The sequence below is a fragment of the Lissotriton vulgaris genome, unplaced genomic scaffold (assembly GCF_964263255.1).
Source record: "Lissotriton vulgaris unplaced genomic scaffold, aLisVul1.2 SCAFFOLD_586, whole genome shotgun sequence".
Classification (NCBI taxonomy): domain Eukaryota; kingdom Metazoa; phylum Chordata; class Amphibia; order Caudata; family Salamandridae; genus Lissotriton; species Lissotriton vulgaris.
The window spans coordinates 144531-170067 of record NW_028250360.1 but is presented as its reverse complement, the minus strand read 5'-3'; the positions used below and the strand labels follow the sequence as shown (position 1 = coordinate 170067).

The window sequence follows — 25537 nt, the reverse complement described above, 5'->3', positions numbered from 1 at the left end:
TTCAAGGACTCATTCAGGGAGAGAATGCCCTCAGGAGAAGAGATTTTAATGTAGATCTGCGTGTCGTCTGCATACATGTGGTAGGAGATATTGGCGGTGCGTAGCACCTGGGTGAGCGGTTCAAGGTAAAGATTTAAGAGGGTAGGGGACAGGGTTGAACCTTGGGGGACTTCAAACGTTATCAGAGAGGGAGCTGGAATTTGTTACTGGTGTTCTAGGGCCTCAAATTTGATTGCTCTCACAAGACTTTGCAAATCCGGCTGTCAAAAATTGTATGCCACACAATGAAAGCTTACTCCAATAGGTGGTACTGGATTTTTAAATGAAATATGACCATTTAAACATGCTCAATAAGATCAAATTCGATCAGAGCAGTATCTTAAAAAAAGAAAAGTGTCTCTTTACGCACAATCAGTTAGAATCATGAAAATAACAATCTCCAACCGATATAAGATTTTAAACAATTTTGGAAAATTAGTTAGAAAGACTGAGTTTGGAGCACGCTGGGGAGAACAGTCTGGGATGTCTCCTTGAAAGTCAGTTTTTAGATGATGTAGGACAACAGGAATGCTTCAGTCTTTTCAAATTTAGCACGAAAGATGCAGGCAAATTCCTCAACTGTAATGTTCCTGTTAGCTAGGTTGAGAATGGATGTGAGATTTGTGGATTCCTTATCTTCTCAAACCTTTGAGTTGTTTCAGTACTCCAATAACGTCTTTGTTTAAAGCTCCCAATCAGTGGATTTAATGCTGCCTGTTGAGCATGGAAACTGCATCTTGGACCACCAAGATAGTTGGGAACCTGGCATTAATTCACAAAGCAGACACCTCATTAGCTTGGGCATCAATAAGCAACTTCTCAGCTTTTGAGAAGCAGTTCATTAGCACAAGAGATCTAGTTGTAGTGAACAGCATGATTTTACACAATACCCGTAAATACGTCAGAAACATGCTGCAGAGACTTTTGAATCAGACAGTTAAGAACTACATGAACAGGATGGCTTTGAACCAACTCCTAAAACAGATTATTGTCTCCCACAGGATAGAAGGATTACTTTTAGAACTCTAAGCATTATGTTCAAGTACTACTGGAAAAGAGCCCCAGGCGTTCTGCACAATCTGAAGGACCACTGAGTGGGAGCGACCTTTTAAACAGCTAGAACCAATGTGGCCTAAAACTAGGAAAAGGACTCCAAACATCCCCCTCTGACCCAATGCCTAAGAGGAGAACCAGACTCTCAAATCAGAACTGTACGATCATTCACCTTAAGCTGTGGCCCAGGAGAGTATCTGGAGAATGTTAGTTGGCCTCAACCACCATAAACTGTCTTTTCAATCTGTTTTACAGCAGAACAGATAACTTTAAAGAGTCCAAAAAAAGAGGGAGAATGTGTTTTCAATAAAATAATCAACAGGAAATTATTAATTACTTTTTAAGTTTAACCTAAAGGCATAGTGATCACTGTGACCACCACCAACACATCAGAAACTTGCACAGGTACTCCGAGGAGGGCATCATTTTATACTTTGTGGTGTACAAAACAAGCTGAAGAATTTGCCAGTGACTGTTCAACAATAAATTAACAAATTGTATTTTTTCGCCTAAGAGGATCAGACCAGCAACAAACTTCCTGATGATAATCTACTGAGAAACATTATAATTTATCAAATTAATATTTAATTTCAATTATTTGTTATTGTCCCTATTTAATAATAAAACAATTTAAAGATATGTTCAGTTAAGTACTGAAAACGTACTCAGCAAACAGTGAAATCGCTTGATCATATCTTGAATGTAAAGTATTACATGTTCAGTTTATGCATTCCATTTATACATTTCCTATATTATTAAAGGTAAATCGTCAGTGAGGCTCACTTCAGTATGGAGACACTCTTTACTCACATGACATAAGACAAGAAGCATTTCAGAACATTTGCTCTCTAATTTAATGTTTGGAATACCAGATCAGAGACAGCTTTTTGTCCCACTGGGCAGTTTTCCATCAAGGAACCTTTAGGTGGGCTTGTTTTGTGGCTTCAATCAGTTATCCACTAACTGTAGGCATGTAGGTATATGATGCTGCAAACATTCATATAAACTGCCCTGGCAGCTGACTGGTTAGTAGCTACTTGCCATGTATTTAACAAAGCAATTGGAATTTAGATAAACAACTAGTCTTCACATCCTACCCCCCAATTTGCACAGGTTGCTAATCTACTATAACAAGCATGAAACTCAAATGAAGACACTACAAGTTAATCTATTCAATTGCAGATGGAGAACTTTGAGACAGGAGCCATTGTGACAAGTTATTCAGAGTGAGATAAACATCCAAGTCAAATCCACCTCGGAGACAAGGGATTGGGTTGACTTATCCCAGCCTTCTGGATTAAACAATCCATTGCCTCGACCATCATGCCTGCTGCTGTCCAGCAAAGCACCTCAATAAGGAGAAGAGATGCGAGGAAGAATGGTCTAACGGAGTTTCATTTGGTCCTTTAAGCACGGAAAATGGCGTCAACAAGAGAAGGGATGTATGTATATGTATGTATGTATATGTATGTATAGGCATTTATATAGCGCACTACTTACCCGTAGGGTCCCAAGGCGCTTCGACCGCTGCGAAACCCTTCCTGGCTTCCCTGAGAGATGGTCCCTTAATGGGTATCTCCAGGGTGAGACCAGGCATCCCCGGCGGTCTGGTGGGGCCGTTAGTGAAGATGAGGCAAGCTAATGCCCAGAGTTGCCGAGTGTGATCGCTGATCAGAGTGGGCACCGAGGCGAGAGAATTATCGAGTCCGCTGACCCTGGTCCAGAAAGCTGCCGCGCCGGGAATCGAACTCTGGTCCCAGGCCGTCCTCTGCTCTCGGGTCTGCCGCCTCTAACCAGTGAGATAGGAAGTTTAAGATATGCACCCTAAACATTTGCGGTCTAAATGACCCGAGAAAACGTCAAGTGTTAGCCAAATTAGTTCAGATATTACGTGTGGATATACTTTGTTTACAGGAAACTCACGTGGCCTGGGCCAATAGGGATTATCTAAAAAATATGGGATTGGAGCTGGTCGTTTGTTCTAAACAAACCGGTATTAAAAGGGGGGTGGCGATACTCAAAAAACGGGGAGTAGGGCAATGCACAAAGACACTGGCAGATAAATGGGGCCGTTGGGCCATTGCTGAATTGAAGTTGGGACAGCGTAGATTTACAATCTGCAATGCTTATGGCCCAAACCTGGATGATGCAGAGCTTTTTCATTTTTTTTAATCTCGAACTGGCACAATGGATTACACCTGCATTGTTGGTTGGAGATCTCAATATTAAAATTGGAGCTGATTTGCCTATAAGATCTAACCAAGTGTATTCTGGTAGAAAGAAGTTAACATATACAGCAATACAGCAACTGTGTCTTGATCATGGCTTATACGACGTGTGGCAGGCGAAGCACCCCGCAGATCCAGGATTTACTTTTTTTTCAGCTCCCCATTCAAAATTCGTTCGTCTAGATTATGTTTTCTCCACTTCCGAATTTTTATCTAAAATTAATATAGAAATATGCCCAAAATTGGTTTCCGATCATAATCCGGTGGTAATCGACCTGGCGTTGGAATTAGAGGGACAATCAGAATCTTCCCCATGGTCTTTTGACCAAAAACCGTAGACGAAGAGTACTGTCAGTATATGTCCCAAACCATCCAGGGTTTTCTTGATATAAATAAAAGGTACAGCAGCACAGGAAATAGTTTGGGACGCATTTAAATCCATTGTTTTTGGTGAAACTCTAAGTTTTTCTTTATTTAGGAGTAAACTGTTGCACTTTAAACAACGGCATGAGTTTAACCAGGTCCTACAGGCAGAGGAAAAACTGGCAGAGGTCTTAAGACTTGGGAATGATGTAGAAGAACGAAATCAATCTCAAAAAGACCTTACTATTAAAAGGGCAAACGTGTATGCCAATATTGCTGAACAAACGGCTCGCAACTATGTACAACAGAAGGAAGCAGCATATGAATTTGGGGGAAAACAGGTAGAATACTGGCAAAAAGGGCACGGGTGAAAGTGGTATATAATGAGATATTGAGAATCAAGGATGTGCAGGGGGTCATACAGGAGACAAAGGAAGGCGTGTTGACTGCCTTCCAAGAGTATTATCAACTGCTATATAGCAATGACACCATGATTGATTCAGCAGCGGCTGATTTGTATTTAAACGATGTACTTCCGGTGACCCTCACTGACGCTCAATACGAAATATTATTGGCACCACCACACTGGGGAGAAATTGAGATCGCAATTAACGGGCTAGCTCAGGGGAAGGCTGTGGGGCCCGATAATATTCCCTCAGAGTTTTACAGGAAATTTAGAAATTTACTGAGAGAAGAATTAGTAACGGTATGTCAGCAAGCCTTCCTGGGAAAGGCCCCGCACTCCTGGGCCGAAGCCACTATTGTGGTGTTTAAAAAGAAAGGCAAAAGAGAGGATGAATTGGGGTCTTTCAGACCTATATCACTTCTCAATTCTGACAGTAAAATATACTCAAAAGTGATTGCTAATCGCTTAAACGAACTGATGCCAGAATTTGTTTCTCCTCGACAACATGGCTTTATACTGGGTAGAGGCACCACAGACCACATAATATCGCTGTTGGATTGGTCGGAGGGGTCTAGCTCTCCGGTCGGCGTGGCCCTGTTGGACACCGAAAAAGCGTTCAACAGGGTCACGTGGACCTTTTTGTGGTCAGTTTTGATTAAAAAAAAGGCCTTCCAAAAGAACTAGTTAAGGCTGTAAACTCATTGTATTCGCAACCATCCGCTGTGATCCGGATTTCAGGGAAGACCTCAGGCAGGGTGCTGATAGCGAGGGGGACGAGACAGGGTTGTCCCTGTTCCCCCTTGCTGTTCGCGATGTATATTGACCCGTTTATTAACAAACTGGAAATTAATCCAGCAATTAAACCCGTTCATATTCACAATATGGATTTTAAAGTTTGCGCATATGCAGACGACATCGCTATAGTTACAGCACTCTGGATACAAATTAAATATCGATAAGACACAGCTTATCCACTCGACGGCTCGCCATCCAGATAGTATAAAGTTTGATAAAGAGGCGACCTATCTAGGAATCAAGATTACTGCCAAAATGGAAGATATCATACCTATTAATCTAGATCCTATAATTGGATCTTCTAATAAATTACTCAAACTTATAAATAATTTGAAGCTTTCCCTCTTAAGGCACAGCAACGAGATAAAAATGCTTATTCTTCCTAAGTTTTTGTATTTGTTTCGGTCTATTCCCCTTATGATTTCATCTGGTTATTTTGTTTGCATAGAAAGAATGTGTTCGAGATTCCTCTGGGGGTACCATTGTGCTAGGAGAGCATATAAGTATTGTGCATTACCTAGAGAGAGAGGGGGATGAGGTATCCCATACTTCCAGTTTTACCATTGGTGCGCATTATTGCAGCATATGGGATTCTTAATATTTCCGGAAGACCCCACAGATGAGTATTTGAAGCCTTCTATATACGAAATGCTTTTGGGCACAGAGGCTAAGCAGTGTCTAACCCGCGTCATCGAACCTAGCTACCACAAAAAAACTAAATTTAAGATTTTCGTAGCGGCATATTACATATGGAGGAATGCAAAAAAGAGGTTCTGTTTTGGCCCAAACATCAAGGTCTATACACCTTTGAGGGGTTGCACTTTCTTACCTGATCTATTTAAAGACGGGGTGATACAGAGGTGGCATAACTTGGGGATATGCAAATTTGGGGACATGTTTCATGGGAAGGAGTTTGTCTCTTTTGAGTATTTAATGAAAGAATACCAGGTACCCCGTCTTGACTTTAAGTATCTCCAGATTCGAATTTTTTGTATGATGAAAATATCAAAATCTATGATCGGGTTAGAGAAGATTGCTTTGCTTGAAGCAATAAAGAGTCCGCAGAAATTAGGGCCTTTATACCAATTATTTGTGGAAACGCTAAAAGATGATTTAGCAATTGGAGCTGATAAATGGCAGAATAAATTGGGTGTAGAGTGGGTCAGCTTAGAGAAAAGTATTGAGATAGCTAGCAAAGTATTGTTGAATGGACCCATGATAAGTCAGAACTTCATGTCAATTTTTTAGCTTCATTACACGCCAAGTAAACTAGCAAAATCGAACTCAGGGCGTGGGACGATGTGCAATCGATGTAGTTTATATGCAGCAGATGCTGTTCATATGTTTTTTGAATGCCCTAAATTGGGTCAATTTATTGCCGACATAGAACACTTTGCTTTGAGGAATTTAGGTAGTTTAATTCAACTCACGGCTTCACTTGTGATTTTAGGTTATGAGGAGGGGCTGAATCAACAAAGAACTGGGGTAGAAGAAGGGTTTATCTTTATTTGCATGTCGGCATACCGTTCTTGTATTACGTCTCACTGGCTAGACACTGATCCACCAAATTTTATAATGTGGCAAACAAAGCTGTTATCTATGTTTTATTTTGAAACCGCATTAAATAAAATGAAAGGTATACGAAAGAAAACATTTGGCCGACAGCTATGGTCTCCAATCACTAGTTGGATTGGTTCAGGAGATTAAATTTCAAAAGATGGGAGGCGATAAGTTATGGCGGATCGAACTCTCCATGAACTGAGTTGATTTGTAATTTATTGTTAAGTGCTTTTCTCTGTTGCTATGTATGTATATTTATTGACCTGTCTGCTGTCAAGAAAATCAATAAAAAAAAATGTTTTTAAAAGGAGACGAGGGATTGGGGTTGGGCTCTAAACTGCGCATTTTTTACAGGCAGTTCTAAAGGAGCTCTAATGAAATATTCCAACACCTTTTGCTATACTGGGCACTCAGTCATTTAAAATGTACTTTGAGAAGTAAGGGCCAAGAGGAAGGAGGCTAAATGTAACCACCCCAAAACTAGTTCAACAAAATGGAGGCAGCGGTGTATTTTATAACAGAATTTCCTCAAAGTAATTGGCCAAAAAGTCCTGTGTCAAATAACAAAGGTATGAAATTTGGCATTGTGTTATAATTCCACAAAAGGAGAATTCGAAAAATAAATAACCACCCAACAGTTTACTTAACTTCCTCCTTCAGCTTGTTTCCATCCCCCCATTCCTCCTAAATAGACTGAATAATGACACTTTAAGATGCACACCACTTAGATGAGGTCTTCAGAATGCTGATCCTATGAAGGTTATAGAAAAGATAGGAGTTCAGAGCTGTCTTGATGCTGGTAACGGAAGGTGACGTTTTGAGTTGTATTGGGAGAGAATTCCAAAGAATGTGAATTACTAAAATAAAGAAAAAAGCTCTCCAGCCCGTAGACTTAAGATTATGCATTTGGACAGTGAGGATGAAGAGGTCCTGATCACATTATGAACAAGAAGAGCATTAAGTCTTACTATGTTTTTTAACGAGGGCAGACTCGCTTCTATACATCTAGCACACTAACTTGAATATAATCCTGCTGGCCACATGAAGGCAGTGCAAAGATTCTGCAGCTGCAGAGACAAGGCACCAGTGCCTGAGGCCTACAGTGCGTACACTGTGGCGATTTGTGCTCTTCACAATTTTCACCAAAGCAGACTTTGGCAGGGCTGCATGCAAGCAGTTGCGGTATTCCAGTTGGGAGTTATGCACCTACACTTAGGCCTTCATTGTTGTGGGACTGTAAAATATATATTTTTTTAATTTGGTGGAAACAGGTTCCCATAGACTTATCTGGTCCAGCTCCAACAGCTAAATCACAATCAAATAAATAATTATTTACGGCACACAAAGATTACTGGTCTTTTAGCTCTCTATTCTTGAGGAAGATAAACTCAGTCTTATAGTTATTTAGCTGGAAGCTGATTTGATTCCGAAGCATCCAACCTGTATCATCTGAAGAACATCCTGCAGGAGGATGAACTCATAGATGTCATTCTCAAAGTACCCGATGTATACCTCCAAGGTATTCTGCATCGGACTGTACTTTGACAACCAAGCCAGCAAATCGGTTGAACAAGTGACAAGTACAAATGTTGAACAGACAGACGAAAAAGGGGAAATCCTTTGAGTAAAAACAGTCAGTTAAAACTGGGACTGACAGAAAGGAGCCTAACTAACTGTACTGTCTGCATTCTATGATGTAGAAACGAGCTAAACTAGAGAACCATAGTTACCACTGTCATTCTAGTACTAATTGTATTACAGGCCGCAGATAGGTTTAACAGGACCATGATGTGACCCACTATTCCATCCGCTCATTTCAGTGTGCTGTCCCAAACTCCCAACAAAATACAATTTCCGTCTTTAAGCTTAGATGGTACCCAACCTTCTTGAAATGAAGACACTAGTAACTTGATGGGGAGGGGTCATTGGGGGTCAAAATGAGGAGCGAATTTCATCAACAGCCATGCTGGCACGACCGTCTATGGGAGCATCAGTGGGCTTTAAAGTGTTCAGAATGTTTATTATTTTTGCCGCACTGGGAGTAAATAAGTAGGAGGACGTCTCTGTGAAGACAGCATAGAGGTTCAAAGAGTGGAGGGTTTAGCAATTGCCTCTAGGTAAAAAAGGATTTTAATATTTTAGACAAAGAATAAAGCTCCATTCTCCACACGCACTCTGAGCAGTGACCAATTTGTGCAAAATGAAGGACAGAGTGCAGTATTTACCAGTCTAAATTAGACTCTAGTGTCTAGACTTACTATAATAATTTAAGATATTTTGAATAGCTTGTCTGGTATGTCCTACTGTAGTGTATTATTTATTTATAATAGGCACAGACTCATTCCTGCTCTATTGATGTTCTAGAGCTTTGAGTCCGAGTCCGTGCCGTATAGTTCTGTGGGGGCAGTTATAAAAGAATCTTCGCTACTTTCAGATGTCCCTTGGCGTTGCTGTTCACTTTTCCAATAAAGTGATTAATTACCTTTTACCTGTGTTCCAGTTTACTTAACAAGATTGGCGACGAGGACCGGAACGACAGCATCACCTATCCGAACCCTGGGCGTGTGGATTTGTATTTTTTTTAACAACTTTCGTCATATTTTTCTATTTAGACTTGTCGACGATTTTTACTTACATCTTCATGGTTATTCTTATCGTCCATGGTGATTTTAAGGGACATCTGCTTACATTTTTTAAAAAAATATATTTCATTTTCTCCGATTTTCAACTGGAATTCAACATTGTGTTATCGTTTGAATTGCCACTCACCGCAAAGTTGGTAGAATCTGGAGGCGTCATCTTCTTAGAGTCTTCTTTGGAACGCGATTGCTCACTCTCCGAACCTCCGTCTTACTAGAAATAGCGTGTTAAGTCCTTGCCTATGTATTACACGTCGAGTTTCTGGTTGTCATCACGTACAAGTTGTACGTGCCGCCATTTTGTTTATGGTTGTATCCTAGCACCCATCTCATCGGCGTTTTTACACGTTACAGATATATTACGAGGTTATTCAGGAAGGAGATATTGAGCGATTTTCAACTCATAATTATTCTAAATCTGAATAGATGAACGGTGAGTGGTGAATTTTCATCCAGTTTATTTTGCGATTTTTGCAGACTAACTTCGTTATTGTCTTACTAAGTTCCAAGAAGAAACTCTTTGATTTTTACTTATTTTTCATAATTTGATTACTATTACTTCAAGAAATGTCTACTTCGCAAAATTACAATTTAGCTCCACCTCAATGTTTTTGGCCAGCTGGAGGCACACCTTTTATGCAGTGGCCTGAATGGAAAGCGTATTTTATCAATTATATCGATACTTTAGATGCCAAAGGAAAGATGATCCAACAAAGCGAAAGAGTATTTCCAGAAAACTGGTATTGTACATTGTACCACATCGTTATATATTCCCAGTGGAAATGGTATAATTGAAAGATTCAATAGAGTTTTGAAAGCTGCTATACAAATGTTTGGTGTTGAAGATGGAAAGTGGGAAATACAAGTGATGAAGACTATGTGGAAATACAGAACCACCCCTAATGATGACTGATTGTGCGCCATTTGAGATCATGAGAGGTAGATTAGCAAGAACTAAAATTAATCCCTCTTGGTTATTCTCTTCTTCTAAATGTTAAATAGATTTTAATAAAGTTAAGAGAAGAATGGAGAAAACTCATTTAGTAAACAAACATAAATTTGATTTAAAAAGAGGTTCTAGAACTGATCCGATTGTACAAAAAGGGATGTTAGTTAAAATCAGGAAACCATGGAGGGTATCTAAGGGAGAGAGCCAATTCATGGGTCCTTTCATGGTGAAGGATGTTTTGAAGAATGCGGTTGGATTGACCAATGGAAAAGTTTGGAATTTTAGCAAAATTGCCATTCTTAAGGGTAATAAGAACTTGTACAATGAGGAACCAACTTCGAAGAAGAAAAATGATATTCTTTCTGACATAAGTGAGGATTTTAAGACTGTCAACAACAACTGCAGTGACTCTAATACCAATAATGATAGCCATGAATTGGTTAATTTTCCATCTGATTGTAGTAATGTTAATGTTGATCTTCAAAATATGAATTTGAAACGTCCATATAAAAAGCCTTCTTGGTTGTCAGATTTTATATCGACGATTCAAAATAAGTTGTATTCATGATTATTTTTTCTTTTCAATTTATTTTTCTATTTATTTTTGAAAGGGGGAAGATGTGTTATGTCCTACTGTAGTGTATTATTTATTTATTATAGGCACAGACTCATTCCTGCTCTATTAATGTTCTAGAGCTTTGAGTCAGAGTCTGTGCCGTATAGTTCTGTGGGGGCAGTTAAAAAGGAGTCTTCGCTACTTGCAGATGTCCCTTGGTGTTGCTGTACACTTTTCCAATAAAGTGATTAAATTACCTTTTACCTGTTTACTTAACATTGTCTTTATAGCTGATGTACTATTTTAATATATTCAGTGACCCTCATTGAGCTGATGTTTTTTCCATTAAGTCTCTGCGCCTGGAAGTTTAGGCTCTATGTTAAACCAGGAATCACCAAAATCGCAGTCTAGATTTTTTCTCATAAAGATAGACATCAGGGCACCAAAAGAAGAGCCATAGGTCTTGAAGAGCCAAGTACAGTGTCAGAGGTCTAAACCAGCTGAAGTAGTAAGTTGTTTTTCGATCAGCCAGGCCCTCTAGCCTCACTGACAGTTTTTTGGATTTCAAGAATGTCTATAGCTTTGAGAAAGAATTAGACGCTATAGAACCTGTCTTAGCAAAAAAATTGTTCTTACAGTTCAGATATGGTACATTACCCCTTTATTCCTATTCTGATAAATGGAAATTGGGTTTAGCTCGCCCTTGTCCAGGTTGCAATGATCCAAATGAATCTTTAATCCATGTGACTTTGTTCTGTCCTGCCTATTCTGCTACCAGGAAAAAATGGATCATACAGTTATGTGTGAATCTAGGACTTAGGAATTACATAGACTATTTTAGAATTTTAAAAACTGATACCAATGCATTGATAGTTACTGCTATTGCTAAATTTTTGTTTTCGATGTGGTTAACTAGACGAAGACTGATTCGTTTGTAGAAACCCGCTTATTGTGGTTAGACTGCTCTGTCTCAGTAATAACTAGTTTTTTTGTGTCCTAAAAATTTTTAGCTTGTATTTTATTGTTTCAGTGCTTTTATTGATATATTATAAACCGCACGTTAACTGATCATTGCAAATATCCAAAACGAGATGTAACTATGCATGGTTGAGTTGTAAATGTATTTTTTTTCTAGTTGCGATGTACTTTTATGGTTCATTAACAAACCGAAATAAAGTTAAAATGATGATGATGAGTAAGTTGTTTTTTGAGAGGATTTTTTGTTGAATACCTCATGGGTGGTGCAGGGCATGAGTAAGCAATCTCATGTGTTAGAAACTCAATGAGATAGTGATATGACTAAATCACTGGCATAAGCATACTGTTAAAAAAGTATGTACATAATGTGAGCTTTTCAACAAATTGACTACAGAATTCCTTCTGTAAATCCTAGATCGCTCGGGGAGCTGAAGAGCATAGGAGCAATAGGGTCTGTAGTTATCTTCCAACAAAAGATGGAAGCCCAAAGAAATAAGGAGCCTTGGTAGTGGAAGATAAACACACAGGGTGTCCAAAAACATAAAACTGCACAGGTTTTATCCCATGTGGCATTAACATATAACAACTGATACTGTGCAAGTAGGACTGAGATTTAAAGTAAAGGCAAAAACATTTAACCGGTGATTCCATCTTTGTTATTGAAATAATTAAGGTTATTAGTTATATAATCCAACTGAGAAGCTTTTGGAAAGAGGAATATGGGGAAATAAAAATGACAGGAGAAGTGTGGCTCAATGATTAGAGCGGCAGACCCTGATGCAGAGGTCTAGCCCGGGACCAGGGTTCAATTCCCCGCCTCGGCGGGTCTTGGGCTCAAAAATTCCACGGACCTGATAATTCTCGCCTCGGTGCCTATTCCAATCATGGAGTCCCACTCTGCAACTCTGGGCAATAGCTTGCTTAATCTCCACAACGGCCCTCACAACGCTAAGGATGCCTGGCCTCCACCTTGGGGGTGCCCAGGAGTGGTTTCCTCACAGGGAAAGCCAGGATGGGATCCAAAGCGAAATTTGTACAAGTGCCTTGAGACCCTTGCGGGTGAGTAGTGCGCTATACAAGTATCAATTTACATTTTACATTTACATTTTACTCTGTTAGGCATTAAACAGCAGAACTACTCCCGAGTGGCTTTGCTTGGAGAACTAGGTTACAATCATCTTTAAATCTTTCCCCGCTTTGTAAACAGATGGTTTCATAGCTCTAAGGCCCTGACGGCTATAACAACAAATTGCAAACACAAGTGATGAAGTAAGTGTCCTAGCTTGAAACATTTGGTCTTCGGGACGACAGGAAGGAGTGGCCATGATTTTGTATGCAAATATTTTGAAAAAGCACAAACTAAGCTCAAAATATAACTTTTCTAAAAAAACATTATTTGTCCAGGAAGATCATGGCATTGCCTCATATGCCACATACTGACACAATGTTCCATTTTTTACGAACTGCCTTAGTGTTATATTATCTTTATTCCATACCATTTTGAGTGCTGATTGCCACGAGTCAGTTATCCAAAACATTCATGGCAAATAAGATAGAAAATGGAGAATATAACACTTGATTTCCCCAAAGTTCCAGTCAATACCAGGGTGTGCTGCCTTTTACACTAATGAGTATTCCCATGATGAGCTCCTATTTTACCAACCAATACCCTGATGTGTTCATATTCCCAATACACCATAAAATGTAATTATTTCCTACATTTTCCATCATATTCCAGGCAATGCTGTGATGTGACAATTCTCACGTCTGATAGCGAATGCTATGATGCATCCCCCACGACTACCAATGCGCTGATGTGCTACCAATGCCACAACATGCAACATGTCCAATATGCAAGTCACAATATTCTTCATTTGCCCAAATATGCATGCAAGATATTTTTGTTACCCCATTTGCCTGCCTGTGCCTTAATGTGCTTCTATTTTCAAAGTGACAGCATAATGGACCTGTTTACCCGTAAAGCTAGCAGATGTGATTTGTATCCGTGTTTGCTGGTATTGCCAGGATGTGCCCGATATGCTCTAGCTCATGCACTCTAAGTGCTCAGCTGAAGCATGGGATAGAGTCAGCAGGATAGAGCCCTTTAATGGCAGCAGGAACAACAAACAAGTACTGAGTGCCCAGGTCCACTGTGTCTGTGAGGTAGCCTACCAGCTTAAGATTAATAATGCAAGGTATTGTGAACATAAAAAGGGCTTACCCTGCACATAAAAGCTTAGTAACTGCATGTACACTATGCTTTTGAAAGAGGTTATACTTTTGTCTTTATATACATATGTGCAGCATGCATGTTTGTGGACAAAGGATATCACTTTAAAGGGGAAATTTAATTCCATATTGACTCAGTTATGGCTTACTTCCTGTAGCGGTGGCACAACATGTGACAATAAGAAATTACACACAATGGCTCGGATTCAAAAGCTTGTGCTTGTTGCCTCTTACAATCAATAGCAAATACAATACCTTCAGACGCGCAGTATTTTGTTTTCTTGAGATTGTCCTTGGTCTCCGTATACTCTGTTGTTTCAATGTCATGACCATTCTCAGTCACTTCTACATTCCCTTTGCTCCCCTTGTGCTTTTTTTTCTTTCTTTCCTTTCCACTGCTCTCAGCAGCTTCTTGGGGCTCCTCTTCTTCCACAGTTACTTCACTTTCATGCCTACGCTTTTTGTTTTTTTTCACTTGAAAATTATCCTGCAAAATTCCTCCTTTTAATTCTTTCTTCTCTTTCTTTTTGTTTTTCTGCCTTTCTTCCTTGCGCTCCCTCTTACACTTCTTCTCAGTACCTTCAGGAGTCTCTTCATTCTGTTCATCAGGGGATGGTTCTATTTTTGAGGGCTGTTGTTCCTGGGAATTTACGTTGCTCTTTGGAAGGAAAGAATCATACAAGTAACATATTATTAAAGCACTGAAAGATGTTTGTCAAATCTCAATAGGTAAACTGTTAAGACAAATTTTCAACTTTCTCATTTTTTCAGGTAAATGAAACTTAAAGGTGCTGGACTACTGACAATTACCAGTTTTGAAACGTGTTCTCTGGTTACCTGATACCACCTTCCTGGCTATCAAACCTCGTTTATCTGAATGAAGTAACATAAATAACAAAATAAAAAGGAGGAATATACCAAGAACGGACCCACTGCATCAAGGTTAGGACACCCATGCTTGCTTAGCCTCCCCTATGTCAGTTGCTTTTCTCCATAAGAGGCTCTTAAAAGGAGCAGCGATTTAAATGGGCTTTACATTAGCGAACTCCTACTGCACATTCAGTTATACTCCAGGATGACTGCCAAGCATGATGCATGGTGGGTTTAGACAGCTGCAATGTACAAAGGAAGTAGCTGAAAATACAGCTTTGCACGAGGGGACCAAACTTGACATCACTTCTCTTAAGTAACAGCCCAACACCTTATCATTGGCATTGGCATTGGCATTGAATTGAATTGAGTCTGTAAAGACACAGGTGCAACCTCGAAACAGGTACTGCTTTTGGAGGCAAGTTGGCAACCGCATAGGAGTGCAGCGGGTCACTCTCCCTCTGCGACTCACCTCACCACATGAATACGGGACCGCCGGCATCATGGACTGGCCAACAAGATTACAGGAGTTAACTGCACGGGATGCGGAAAAAGCAGCAGAGTTTCTGTGCCAGCGGAGCTGCGAAAGGGACAGGTCAGGCTGGAATTGGGAGTCAGAAGTGCAGAGGGTGCATAGATTACCCATAATTCAGCACACGTTTAGGCGGAGCAATAGAGAACAAAGGCAACCAATCGTTATACTGGTATTTTTCGGTAATTTTTTGCTTCGCCAAGCAATTTTTGAGAAAGCCCGCCCTGAGGCTATAAGAAAGTATAGGGAATCCTCTTTTTTTGTCCGCCCAGACTTTTGCCACACAACAGTTGAACGCAGGTGGCATTTCCATCAATTAAGCCCTTTCAGGAAGCCGGTTGAGAAGACTACCTGCTGGCTCCGGCTCGATTAAAAACCATTGTCAAAGGGACCATCAAGTTTTTTACTTCTGAGATTTAAGCTAGATAATACCTTTGTGGCTTGACGACAGTTAAAGATAATGTATAAACTATTGGTCTGCTATTGAAAGTAATGACCATTGGCTGTGGCGGCTTTGTTCCTCTTTAATTAAAAGGCTCAGCATTACAGTCGGGAAACAGGATTTTAAAAAAGGCTGGTGGTGGGTTGACTCTTTTTTAAACACTTTGTGTGGGTACGGTGGTGGGGGATGAGTGGGAGGGGGCTGACAGCACCTTGCATCAGTCACACTCACACTCACACAGACCTGGTTGGTCTGGCTGCCTCCATCAGCCAGTGGGTAGGTGGGTGGGGGGAGAAGGGTGGGCAGGTGCCAGTGGGAGGGAATAGGTAGGAGGCTAATGGGGGAGAGATAGGGAGATAGGATGGAGCAAGGTACTACGGCGTTGAAAAAGCAGCAGGTATGTTTCAGTAGGGCTATGCTTAGTGTGGTTTGGAAAAAATGGTGGTGGGGAAAATGCAAAAACAGCTGGTCAAAGGCTGTGTCGGGTCAGATAGACGAGATATTCCAAGAATTGTACGAGATTATCTTTTTTCCAGAAGTCCAATTATGGGTTTTGTCAAAATATGGGGTTTGGAGCACTTTTGCTGGATGATATATGAGGGGGATGGCTAAGCTTCGTATCACAACTATAAATATCTGTTGGTTCCACGATGAGGTCAAAAGGAGAAGGGTACAAGGAGATTTAAAACTTTTAAGAGCTGATACTTATTGTGTGCAAGAGACTCATATTGCCTGGTGTGACAGAGCTTTGTTGAACTCCGTGGGGTTGAATGTTTCTTGCTTCACAGCATACTAAGACTAAAGGAGTGGCCCTGTTAGTGAAAGGAAATACTGTCATCCATGGTCGAAGGCAGCGGATAAGTATGGAAGGTGGGCAATCATGGAGGGTAAAGTTTGTAGTGGGTCTTTTACGCTTGGTTCGATATATGCCCCAGATGTGGATGATCCTGCGCTGCTAAATTTTTTAGCAATAGAATTACCAACCTGGCCTGCCCCATATATAGTTTGTGGGGATTTTAACTTAAATGGGTCGAGAAGAAGGTTAGAGGAAAAGGGAGGGCGCTATGCGGGCCGTAAAACGTGATTTTTCAGGCATCTAGTAAAAGAAATCAGGTTAGTAGATACTTGGGCCATTCTGAAGGTGCCTGATGCTGGGTACACCTACTATTCGCACCCCTAGGGCAAGTTTGCCAGACTTCAATTATTCGGAGACATTAGTTAAGGGGGCTCGTGTAGAGCTCTTTAAAAGACTAATGTGGGACCATAACCAAATTGTTCTGGTGCTTCCTCTTGAGGGATTCAGAAGAGTTCCCAGAAGATGGACCTTTGAGAGGAGTCTTTTGTCGGACTTGGAATATATAAAACACATGAAGAGGTGGAATCCAGTGTTCTTTGAGCTTAATAAAGGTAGTGCCTCCCCAGGGCTGGCCTGGAATACTTTTAAAGCTGGTATAAGAGGGTAACCCCTCAGGTTTAGTACTGCAAGACAGAGGCAGTTGCAAGGGCAGATTAGAGAACTTAAACATTGGGTGAATTAGAGGCAGAGTTGGCTGTCGGCCGCCTCATCTGGAAAAGAGTTCTTCCTGGTGTTGAAATGCCTAGCTATAATTACATCACGTCTGAATGAATTTACGTCCGCGAAGCTCATCAGGAAATTTGTGACTAGAACTCATAACTGTTAAGAATAGAATGAAAGGATGAGGTGGCTATTAGTAGTTAAATCAAGGCAAAAACAGGCTGCAGAGCAAATCAACTAAATGAAGAATATGCAAGGCAGAATAGTAACATACCCAGTTGAGGTCAGAGAAACTTTTTGAGCATACTATGCTGAACTATACAAAACTTCAACCATAGTATGTCCCAAGGATTTAGAGCAACATTTGGCTCCAATGAGGTTTATTAAATCTATTCAGAGGGAGAGGTCAATTTTAGGGGCAGATATTTCGCTAGAAGAAATACAGCTAGCCCTCCAGGCCCTCCCATCTGGGATGACAGTAGGAACAGATTCTATTCCCTTGGAATGTTATAATTTTTTGATCTCAGAGCTTTTTGGGGAAATGCTGGAGATATTTAGGCATTATTGAAATGGCACGCACCCCCCAGCTACTTGGGTTACTTCAAATGTAATATCTTCTTTCTAATGAAAGGTAAGAACCCTGCTTCTTATAGGCCGATCATGCTGTTAAACAGTGATGCTAAATTCTCCTCTAAGATCTTGGCTAGTAGGTGAGGCAGAATTATAAATAGATTAGTTTCGGTTAGACAGCACAGGTTTATTCCAGGAAGGGGGACTTCGGATCATGTACAGTGTGCAATCACACTGTTTGACGACGCCACCCAGGTTTTAGAAGAACCCATGGGGTCGCCCTGTTGGATGCTGAGAAGGCATTTGACAGGGTGTTATGGGGGTATCTGTAGAAAGATATGGAGGCTTGTGGATTGGGGGGCCTTTCATTGAGGCACTCCGGGTGATGTACTCTAACCCAGTAGCTGGACTGTGGATAATGGGGGTTGAATATGAACCCTTTCATATAGAAAGGGGAAAAGGCAGGGTTGTCCCGCCTCTCCCTTGTTATTTGCTTTATATATATTTATATAGACTACCTTCTTAGGAGATCGGAAGCCTCAATGGACATCAAACTGTTTAGTCTGTATGGATGGTATATGGAAAGACTGGCCTATGCTGACAATGTGGCAATAGTTACATGAGAACCAGATAGTGTTCTTTGTTCCATTGAGAGGATAACAGAGAAATTTGGTATCTACTCTGGATTTCTGTTAAATAAATGTAAAACAGGCAGTAATAAACAGACATACAAACGCCCAGGATAGACAGGTAGTAGAGCAGGCTACTTATTTGGGAGTCTCAGAGTAAACGTTGAGCGGATAGTTGAGATAAATCTTTCCCTTATTATTATCAAAAAGCTCAATTGGATTTTACAAGATGTGATAACCTATACCTCTATATAATGGGGAGATTTAATCTTGTAAAAATGATCTTCCTCCTGAAATTACTGTACATATTTCACACAATTCCGCTGGAGTTCGAAAATGCTTGGTTTGAAGTGATTGAAAGAATGGTGTGTAGGTTTATCTGGACATATGGGAAAACCAGGAGGGCATATACATTTTTGAACCTATCCAGGGATGGGGGGGAAATGGGTGCTGCACAATTTTAAACTATATTATCTAGTAGTAGCTTTGGAATATGATCACCCTTTATTTGAAAATAAGGAAGGAGAAGAGGGGAATAAGGCATATGTTCCTTCGATATTGGAGCTATTGATTGGGACAGCTGCTAAGGGGTGTCTGCTGAAGATCATTGAGCCAAGCTACTATCAATCAATCAAAAATAAGTTTATTACGGCCAATTGGTCTTTAAACTACATATACCATCATACAACAGTTAAAAGTACACTTATTAAGATTTATAAAAGTACCTAAAACCAAGAATTCAATTTTTCTCATAAACACTTGTATTCTTAGTATCATACTGTGAACCAAGTCCAATGCCTAAAAATTCACTGTTAGAAGAATACATAAAATAATTAAAATTGTACGAATTTGCTCTGTTTGTCTCTCCCTGGACTACTCTTTCCATTTCCTTATTCCATGAGAAATCTCTTTGCTACTTGGACAAACTTCGCCAAAGCAATTGCAATGTCAAAGAACTGCATGTCAATGAGGACTTCAAATGCCTGGTTCATTGACCTTATTCCATTTTTTTAAAAAACTGGCATTAAAATCAATTGCCGCACAGATAACAATTTTTGACAATCCATTACAATATGGACACAGGTACATTTTGAGCCACTCCCGCATATACATTTACCGGCATCATCCATAAATATGTTTTTGATTTTCTCATTTGCACAAGCTGGTTTAATACCTATTCTCACCTTTAACAATTCCAATCTCAACCAGTGATTCGGTTTAGTATCTAGATACGGATACCAGTTTTCATTTCTCCAGCTATTTAACAGAAAGTGCACAGACTCTTTTTGTTTCAGGTAATCCATATCGATTTGTCTAGATTTTTCTTTTCCCAATGTTTTTAGAATACTCTTTCGTTCATCAATACATAACGACTCTGGGTCAATAGTCACCTTTAAATTCTCACATATGGAGTAGAGTGTCTTTCTAGTAGCTTTTGCCCACTTCAGATCACTCTGTTGGATCTCCCTCCTACACCAACAGGACACTTTCTCCACCTCTCCTGATCCTAGTTGTTTCCAAAATCTACATAGATTTACCAGAACTTGTATGTTCCATGCTGGCCAATCTAGTTCTAACCTAATGGCCTGTATCATTGAGGAGCTGGGCAAAGAAAGAAGAATTTTTAAACATTTCCCTCCCTCCTTATCCCATGAACATTTCCCTCCTAAACACAAGATCTCAGCTCCATATTGCATCTGTGGAGGCATTATAGCCTTAAATGCTTTCAACACTGGTCTGTGTGACATAGCTCTGTAATTACTGTTGAATTTTTCAATCCACAGATTCCTGCAAGTCCTTTTATTTTTTTGGGCCTGTAAGTGCATGCCCCAATTTAAAGCTCTATCGAACCATATTCCCAAATATTTGTATTCATTAACCACTTCCAATTTTGTCTGACCCATAAACCAGCTATTTTTATGAGGTTTCTTTCCAAAACACAGTATTTTTGTTTTTTCCATATTTACAATTTAGTGTTGCGAAAAACAATATGTCTCAAATGCATTTAACTTTCTTCGCAGTCCTAGTTCAGTTTGATCAAAAATAACTAGGTCATCTGCATATAATAGTCAAGACAGATGCTTCCGATTTACCTTTGGGCTTGCTCCTCTTTCGGTTATCAATACCTTTGGTAAATCAGCAAGAAAGATTGAGAACAGAAATGGGGCCAATACGCAATCCTGTCTTAAGCCATTATTGATTTCTATCTCATTAGTCAAACCCCTTGCTGTATCTTTAATAACCTGTGTCCAATTTTCACTATGCAAACCTTGAATGACTTCTAGGAGCTCCTCTGGAATATTATATCTTTTTAACGTCTCCCACAAGCATTCTCTGTCTACTAGATCAAATGCAGCCAAGCTATTATAAAGAGACATGGTTTAAGATTTTAATGGCAGCATTCAGAAACTGCTCTGGAATTTGGAAAAAAATGGGAGTAGGTAGGCATAGCTGGTACACTCAGTTGCATCGGAATAGTCAACTACCCGAAATATTCAATGACAATTGCTTAGCCAAATGGGATTGAGGTGACCTCAAGAGGATGGGTGATCTGCTTTCTCTAAATCATGTGGCATAATTTGAAGAGATTAGGGGCAGATGTAATATCTGGACCCAAGATTTATTTTAAATATTAACAATTTAGGGACTTCCTATTGAGAAAGGTTGGGGGATTAGCAGGTTTCTCCAGGATACCCTTGATGGAGATTTTAATAAGGGGAACCAATTACTCGATATCACAAACATGCTGACGGGGTCCCGGGCGACCTGGAAATACAATGTGAAATGGCAGTGGAGATTAGATATGCTTTTGGAATCTTTAAAGCTGGGAGGGTCAATTTTATTGTATTGTACTGGAATTGCATTCATATAGTGCTTACTACCCGATACGAGGCGTCAAAGCGCTTTTTCGGCGAGTGGCACGCTACTATGAAAACCATAAAGGAATAGTGTTGAGTTAGTATAGTGAAATATGAAAGTAATTTGAGTGGTGGCTAGGTTAGTTAGTTATTTGAATTGAGAAGGGTACCAGAGGGATAGAAGAAGGTAACTGTTTGCATTTAGATAGCACTTGTTACCCCTGATGGGTTGGTGAAGTGCTTTTTTTTGGCGAGTAGCACACTACTCCAGAACCCATTAATGGATTAGTATTGAATTAGTATAGTGAAATATGAAAGTAATTTGAGTGGTGGATATTAGTCAGTTATTTGGACTGAGAAAGGTAGCAGAGGGATAGAAGAGGGACAGATCCGTGCCCTTTGCAAGCAACAGAGTGTCTCCTGCAAGCGAGAAATTGACTAGGTATCCTACTGGAGCACTACTGTGTTTCCACTGTGGGCAAGAGGTTACAGAAAATCTCTCTTGGAATATTACAATATGGCCTTCGACAATGTTAAAGGGACAATTTACAGTGAGTGATGTGGTACCCTATAAGAAACTTCTATTCCACAGCTACTAAAAAAAAAATGTGTTAATCCTTCCACCATCCGACACCACCATCTGACACGGGGACTTTGGACCACTGCCCTTTCCCCACAGCCCGTGGGCAATGCTGCCCCACAAACCTTGCCGTTTACTCTTAACTACCGCTGATGAAGGTGAACTCGAGGAATCAAATACACAATTAATCTCTTCTCCCATTGAGTCACATAGAACTGGAAATCTCAGTCGCTAAATGTGCCCGCTAAATTCCCACTTAACTCAGCACTCAGACGTGACAGACCCAACTCTTGGTCCATAATCTACCCAAAATATCTATCCTGTAATGCTAAAAAGAACTTCAAACACAGAACCTTAAAGCAGCACCTGGAAATACTCATAGTAGACAACTACCACACCACAACCAACGGCAAGACGAAAACTGACTTCGTCTTCAACACCAACAGTCCGACAAAGTGGATAAACACATTTAATCTTCACTCCTGAGTCACCAAGTCTGTCAATATTCCCTATGGCGAAAAAATCTCAACAACCATCTCCCCTACCTTTAAAGGTGAATTCACCATTTCCATCTTAAGAATAGGAAACATTCTCATACAGGCCACTGACCCGCACCTCACCACCTTTGATCGTCTCTTCCTGTCACTATTCTCCTCTTTAACTCAACAGAGCCAGCAAACCCATCCCCCATCCCGAAAAATGTCCCAGAATCATGACAGCATCCCTGCCCTGCCGATCCACTCTACAACTCACGGACCTCCACCCTGACAAATGTCCCAGAACACAGCCAGCCAATCGCCCTGCCCCACCTACTCACTCTACAACTCATGGACATCCACCACCACCCACTACAACCTCACTACCCCCATTATCACTCCCCGCCTACAAACACTCACTATCACGGCATCCACTAATCCCACCAGGACCAGCAAACACATAGCTAACAAACACCGCAAGGGTGATCTTGAACCAGACAGATCGAACACAAACTGCAGTCTCCCCCCGCTACCGAACTCGCTATAGCCACTCCCCTCCTGACCTCAGTTGGGTACGACCCTACCCTCGTCACCTGTCCCCAACTCCAACACTGACCCTACTCCATCTGCCATAAACATGCGCAGGTCCAACGCCACCGACAATCCCTCGGACACTGACCTCCCTCAAAACATTGGTCATTCTCCTTCCTCTGACCCTACACCACATGCCCAACCCATCCCCACCACCAATATCACTGCCAATCCCCTCCAGAACATTGCTCACTCTCCTCCCTTTGACCCAAGTCCCACAACACCTCCTTACCTCAAGTCTGGAAACATCAATGACCCTACTCATTACGCTCAATCTATCCCCTACGCCTACCCCCAATTATACCGTTCAATCCCAGAACCCAGTACTCTCTCCTTCTATAGACCCTAGTCATAAGCTGTCACCTCCGAAGACTAGTAACTCTTAGCTCACTTACCCAACAACTGACCAGAACGGAGTGAAAAATTGACGCCCTAGCTGCCGAAATCCTACATCTTCAACTTGATCTGCCCAACCTGTTCAAGCCACCTTGCACACGCTCTCCGGGTAGTTACACACCCTCTCTCCATACATCCTTTTCCATGGCCCGCCATGGCCCTCCATTCCTTTGGGGAGACGGGCTCATCGACTTAAACGAGCTCTCCATACCCATTCAATAATGGAATCAGAGGAGATCAAAGACTCTCACCTCGCAACACACCAGAATACAGCTCCCGTCACAATCCCATTCATTGTTGGCACAAATAAAACCCCTAGAACAGTCCACTCGCCTAGACCCTCTGCGCAATACACTTCCATCCCTACAGCATACCCGACATTAATACTTCCTGCCCTCTATCTTGCAAGCTCCTCAACTGCAGATCAGCAGTACAACACACCACAGACATTGCTGAAGTATAACTCAGGAAAGAAATAGACATAGCATTTCTCACAGAATCCTGGCTTAACAAGCACTCTAACTCCATGCTATACCTACTCCTCCTGGTTACAACGTTATTAGACAGTTATTAGCTGCGCTGCCTCCTCCGGCCCCTCCTCAGGCATCGGACCATCGCGGGGCGCCCCCAAAGGCCGCGTGCCAGGCCAGGCCCACCGCCACTCCAGTCAAAGGGTCCCCAATGACAAGGGGCCTATCCTCGGGGGGCGTGGCCAAGCGTCGAACATGGCGGACGTGTAGTCCCTGAGCTCCGTCCCTAGCCCTACACACTAGCAATCTATCCTATCATCCCAGCCTGTAACCCACCTGAATCCTGTCCGTGGAGCCTCCGGGTGCAGGCGGCGTGCTGCGGTGAGGTGCTGTTCCTCCTGAACCACACCGGAACGGCAACGCGGCAGTGGTGCCCATCGCGGCCTGCAGCGCATCGTGAAGCCTCGGCCTCAACTGAGTGGCCTGCCTGACCTGCTCCTGGCCACTGCCGCGCTTCGACCGGGATCCCAGACCGGAAGTGAGCCGCAGCTCCTGTGGAGGTGACGGATTGCGGAGAGAGGTCCCTTCACTGCCTGTGTCCCCGCTGCCTCCCTCCTAGCTGCTTCAGTCACCAGCCGGCCTGCCCGGCCGTGAGCCCGCCCGGGACGCGGGGCCGCACCGGACCAGCCCGCGACACGCCTGTACCACCGGCACCATCGACTGCACGGGTGAGGAGAGGGGGACGGGTGGAGCGTGCGGCCCGCCGCCAGCACTGTGCGCCCCGCTTCTCCCTGGCTGTGCCACACACTGCGAGCGGGGGGACGACCCGACACCGAGGCTACCCTGCCAGCGCCATTTTGTCTCCACGCCGGAGGCCGTGCCAGGGCCCCAGGACTCTAACCGTGCCGCCTCGCCTACCCCTAATAACTCGGCGACGGGCGGGGTGCGGTGATTCAGAGCGCAGTGGCACGCATCAGGGCCTACACACCTGCCGGTGACATAGGCGGCCGGCTCCCGAGGTCCGGCGGAACTTTTTTTCTTTTCCTTTCTGCTTCTTTTCCTACAATCCGTTTCATCTGAAGACACGACCAGGTCCCTGAATGTGTGCAGGGGGACGCTATTGATTGAATGAAAATGGCGGCTTGACACAAAGCTGACTCAAGCGTTGCTGTTGATGCTATACAGACAAAAATTGGTTTTCAGTTTGTACATTCTTCAGGATTTTTTTTTCCATCCAAGTCTGATTGAGAGTTTGTAGAAAAATGGCTTCAGATTTTCCACATACTACTCTTCAACATTCTTCCTAAATGTAACAATGTGAAACTCACTAGGAGAACGGCTGTTTCTGTTTCCTTTCAAAATGCTGCCAACAATATTTTCTGAATGGAAGACACCATCTTGTAGTATAAAGGGCCGAAAGGGGTTCTGGTCTGGCCGATGGTTGGTGGAGACATTTTGACTATATCTTGGACCTGCCCGGCCTCGCCCAAAATGGCGCCGGTATAAATGGGACTCGTAACTCCTTGCCCGCAAATGTATATCTAGAAAATGTTATTGTAAGTGGCCCTGTCGTATTTTAATTACAAAATGTACGTCCACCGATTCCGCAACTGTTAGACACCTTTGTTCTTGCAACGTAATGGCCCGCTCGTTACGTTCCTCTACAGTGTAAATGTCTCCTCATCATATACGATTTCAGTTTGCTCCGTGGCCGGCCCACGTGGTTATAGGCCCGTATTTGTATACTGACATTTTCACAATAAAGGTTTTTAAAACAAAACATGGTAGTAGTATTTACATTGGTAAAGTTTT

At 41.8% G+C, this 25537-nt stretch overlaps 1 protein-coding gene across 2 annotated transcripts in view; it reads right to left on the bottom strand.

Annotated features, from left to right (window-relative positions):
• LOC147663282 (cell growth-regulating nucleolar protein-like) overlaps positions 1–25537 on the bottom strand; it is a 97722-nt gene that overhangs the window by 52303 nt on the left and 19882 nt on the right. The window contains exon 6 of one of the 2 annotated variants that reach the window (XM_086950561.1): positions 14051–14453. In XM_086950561.1, the coding sequence (XP_086806687.1) occupies positions 14051–14453 (403 nt within the window). The remainder of the gene's footprint in view (positions 1–14050; positions 14454–25537) is intronic. The other variant, XM_086950562.1, reaches the window with a different exon arrangement.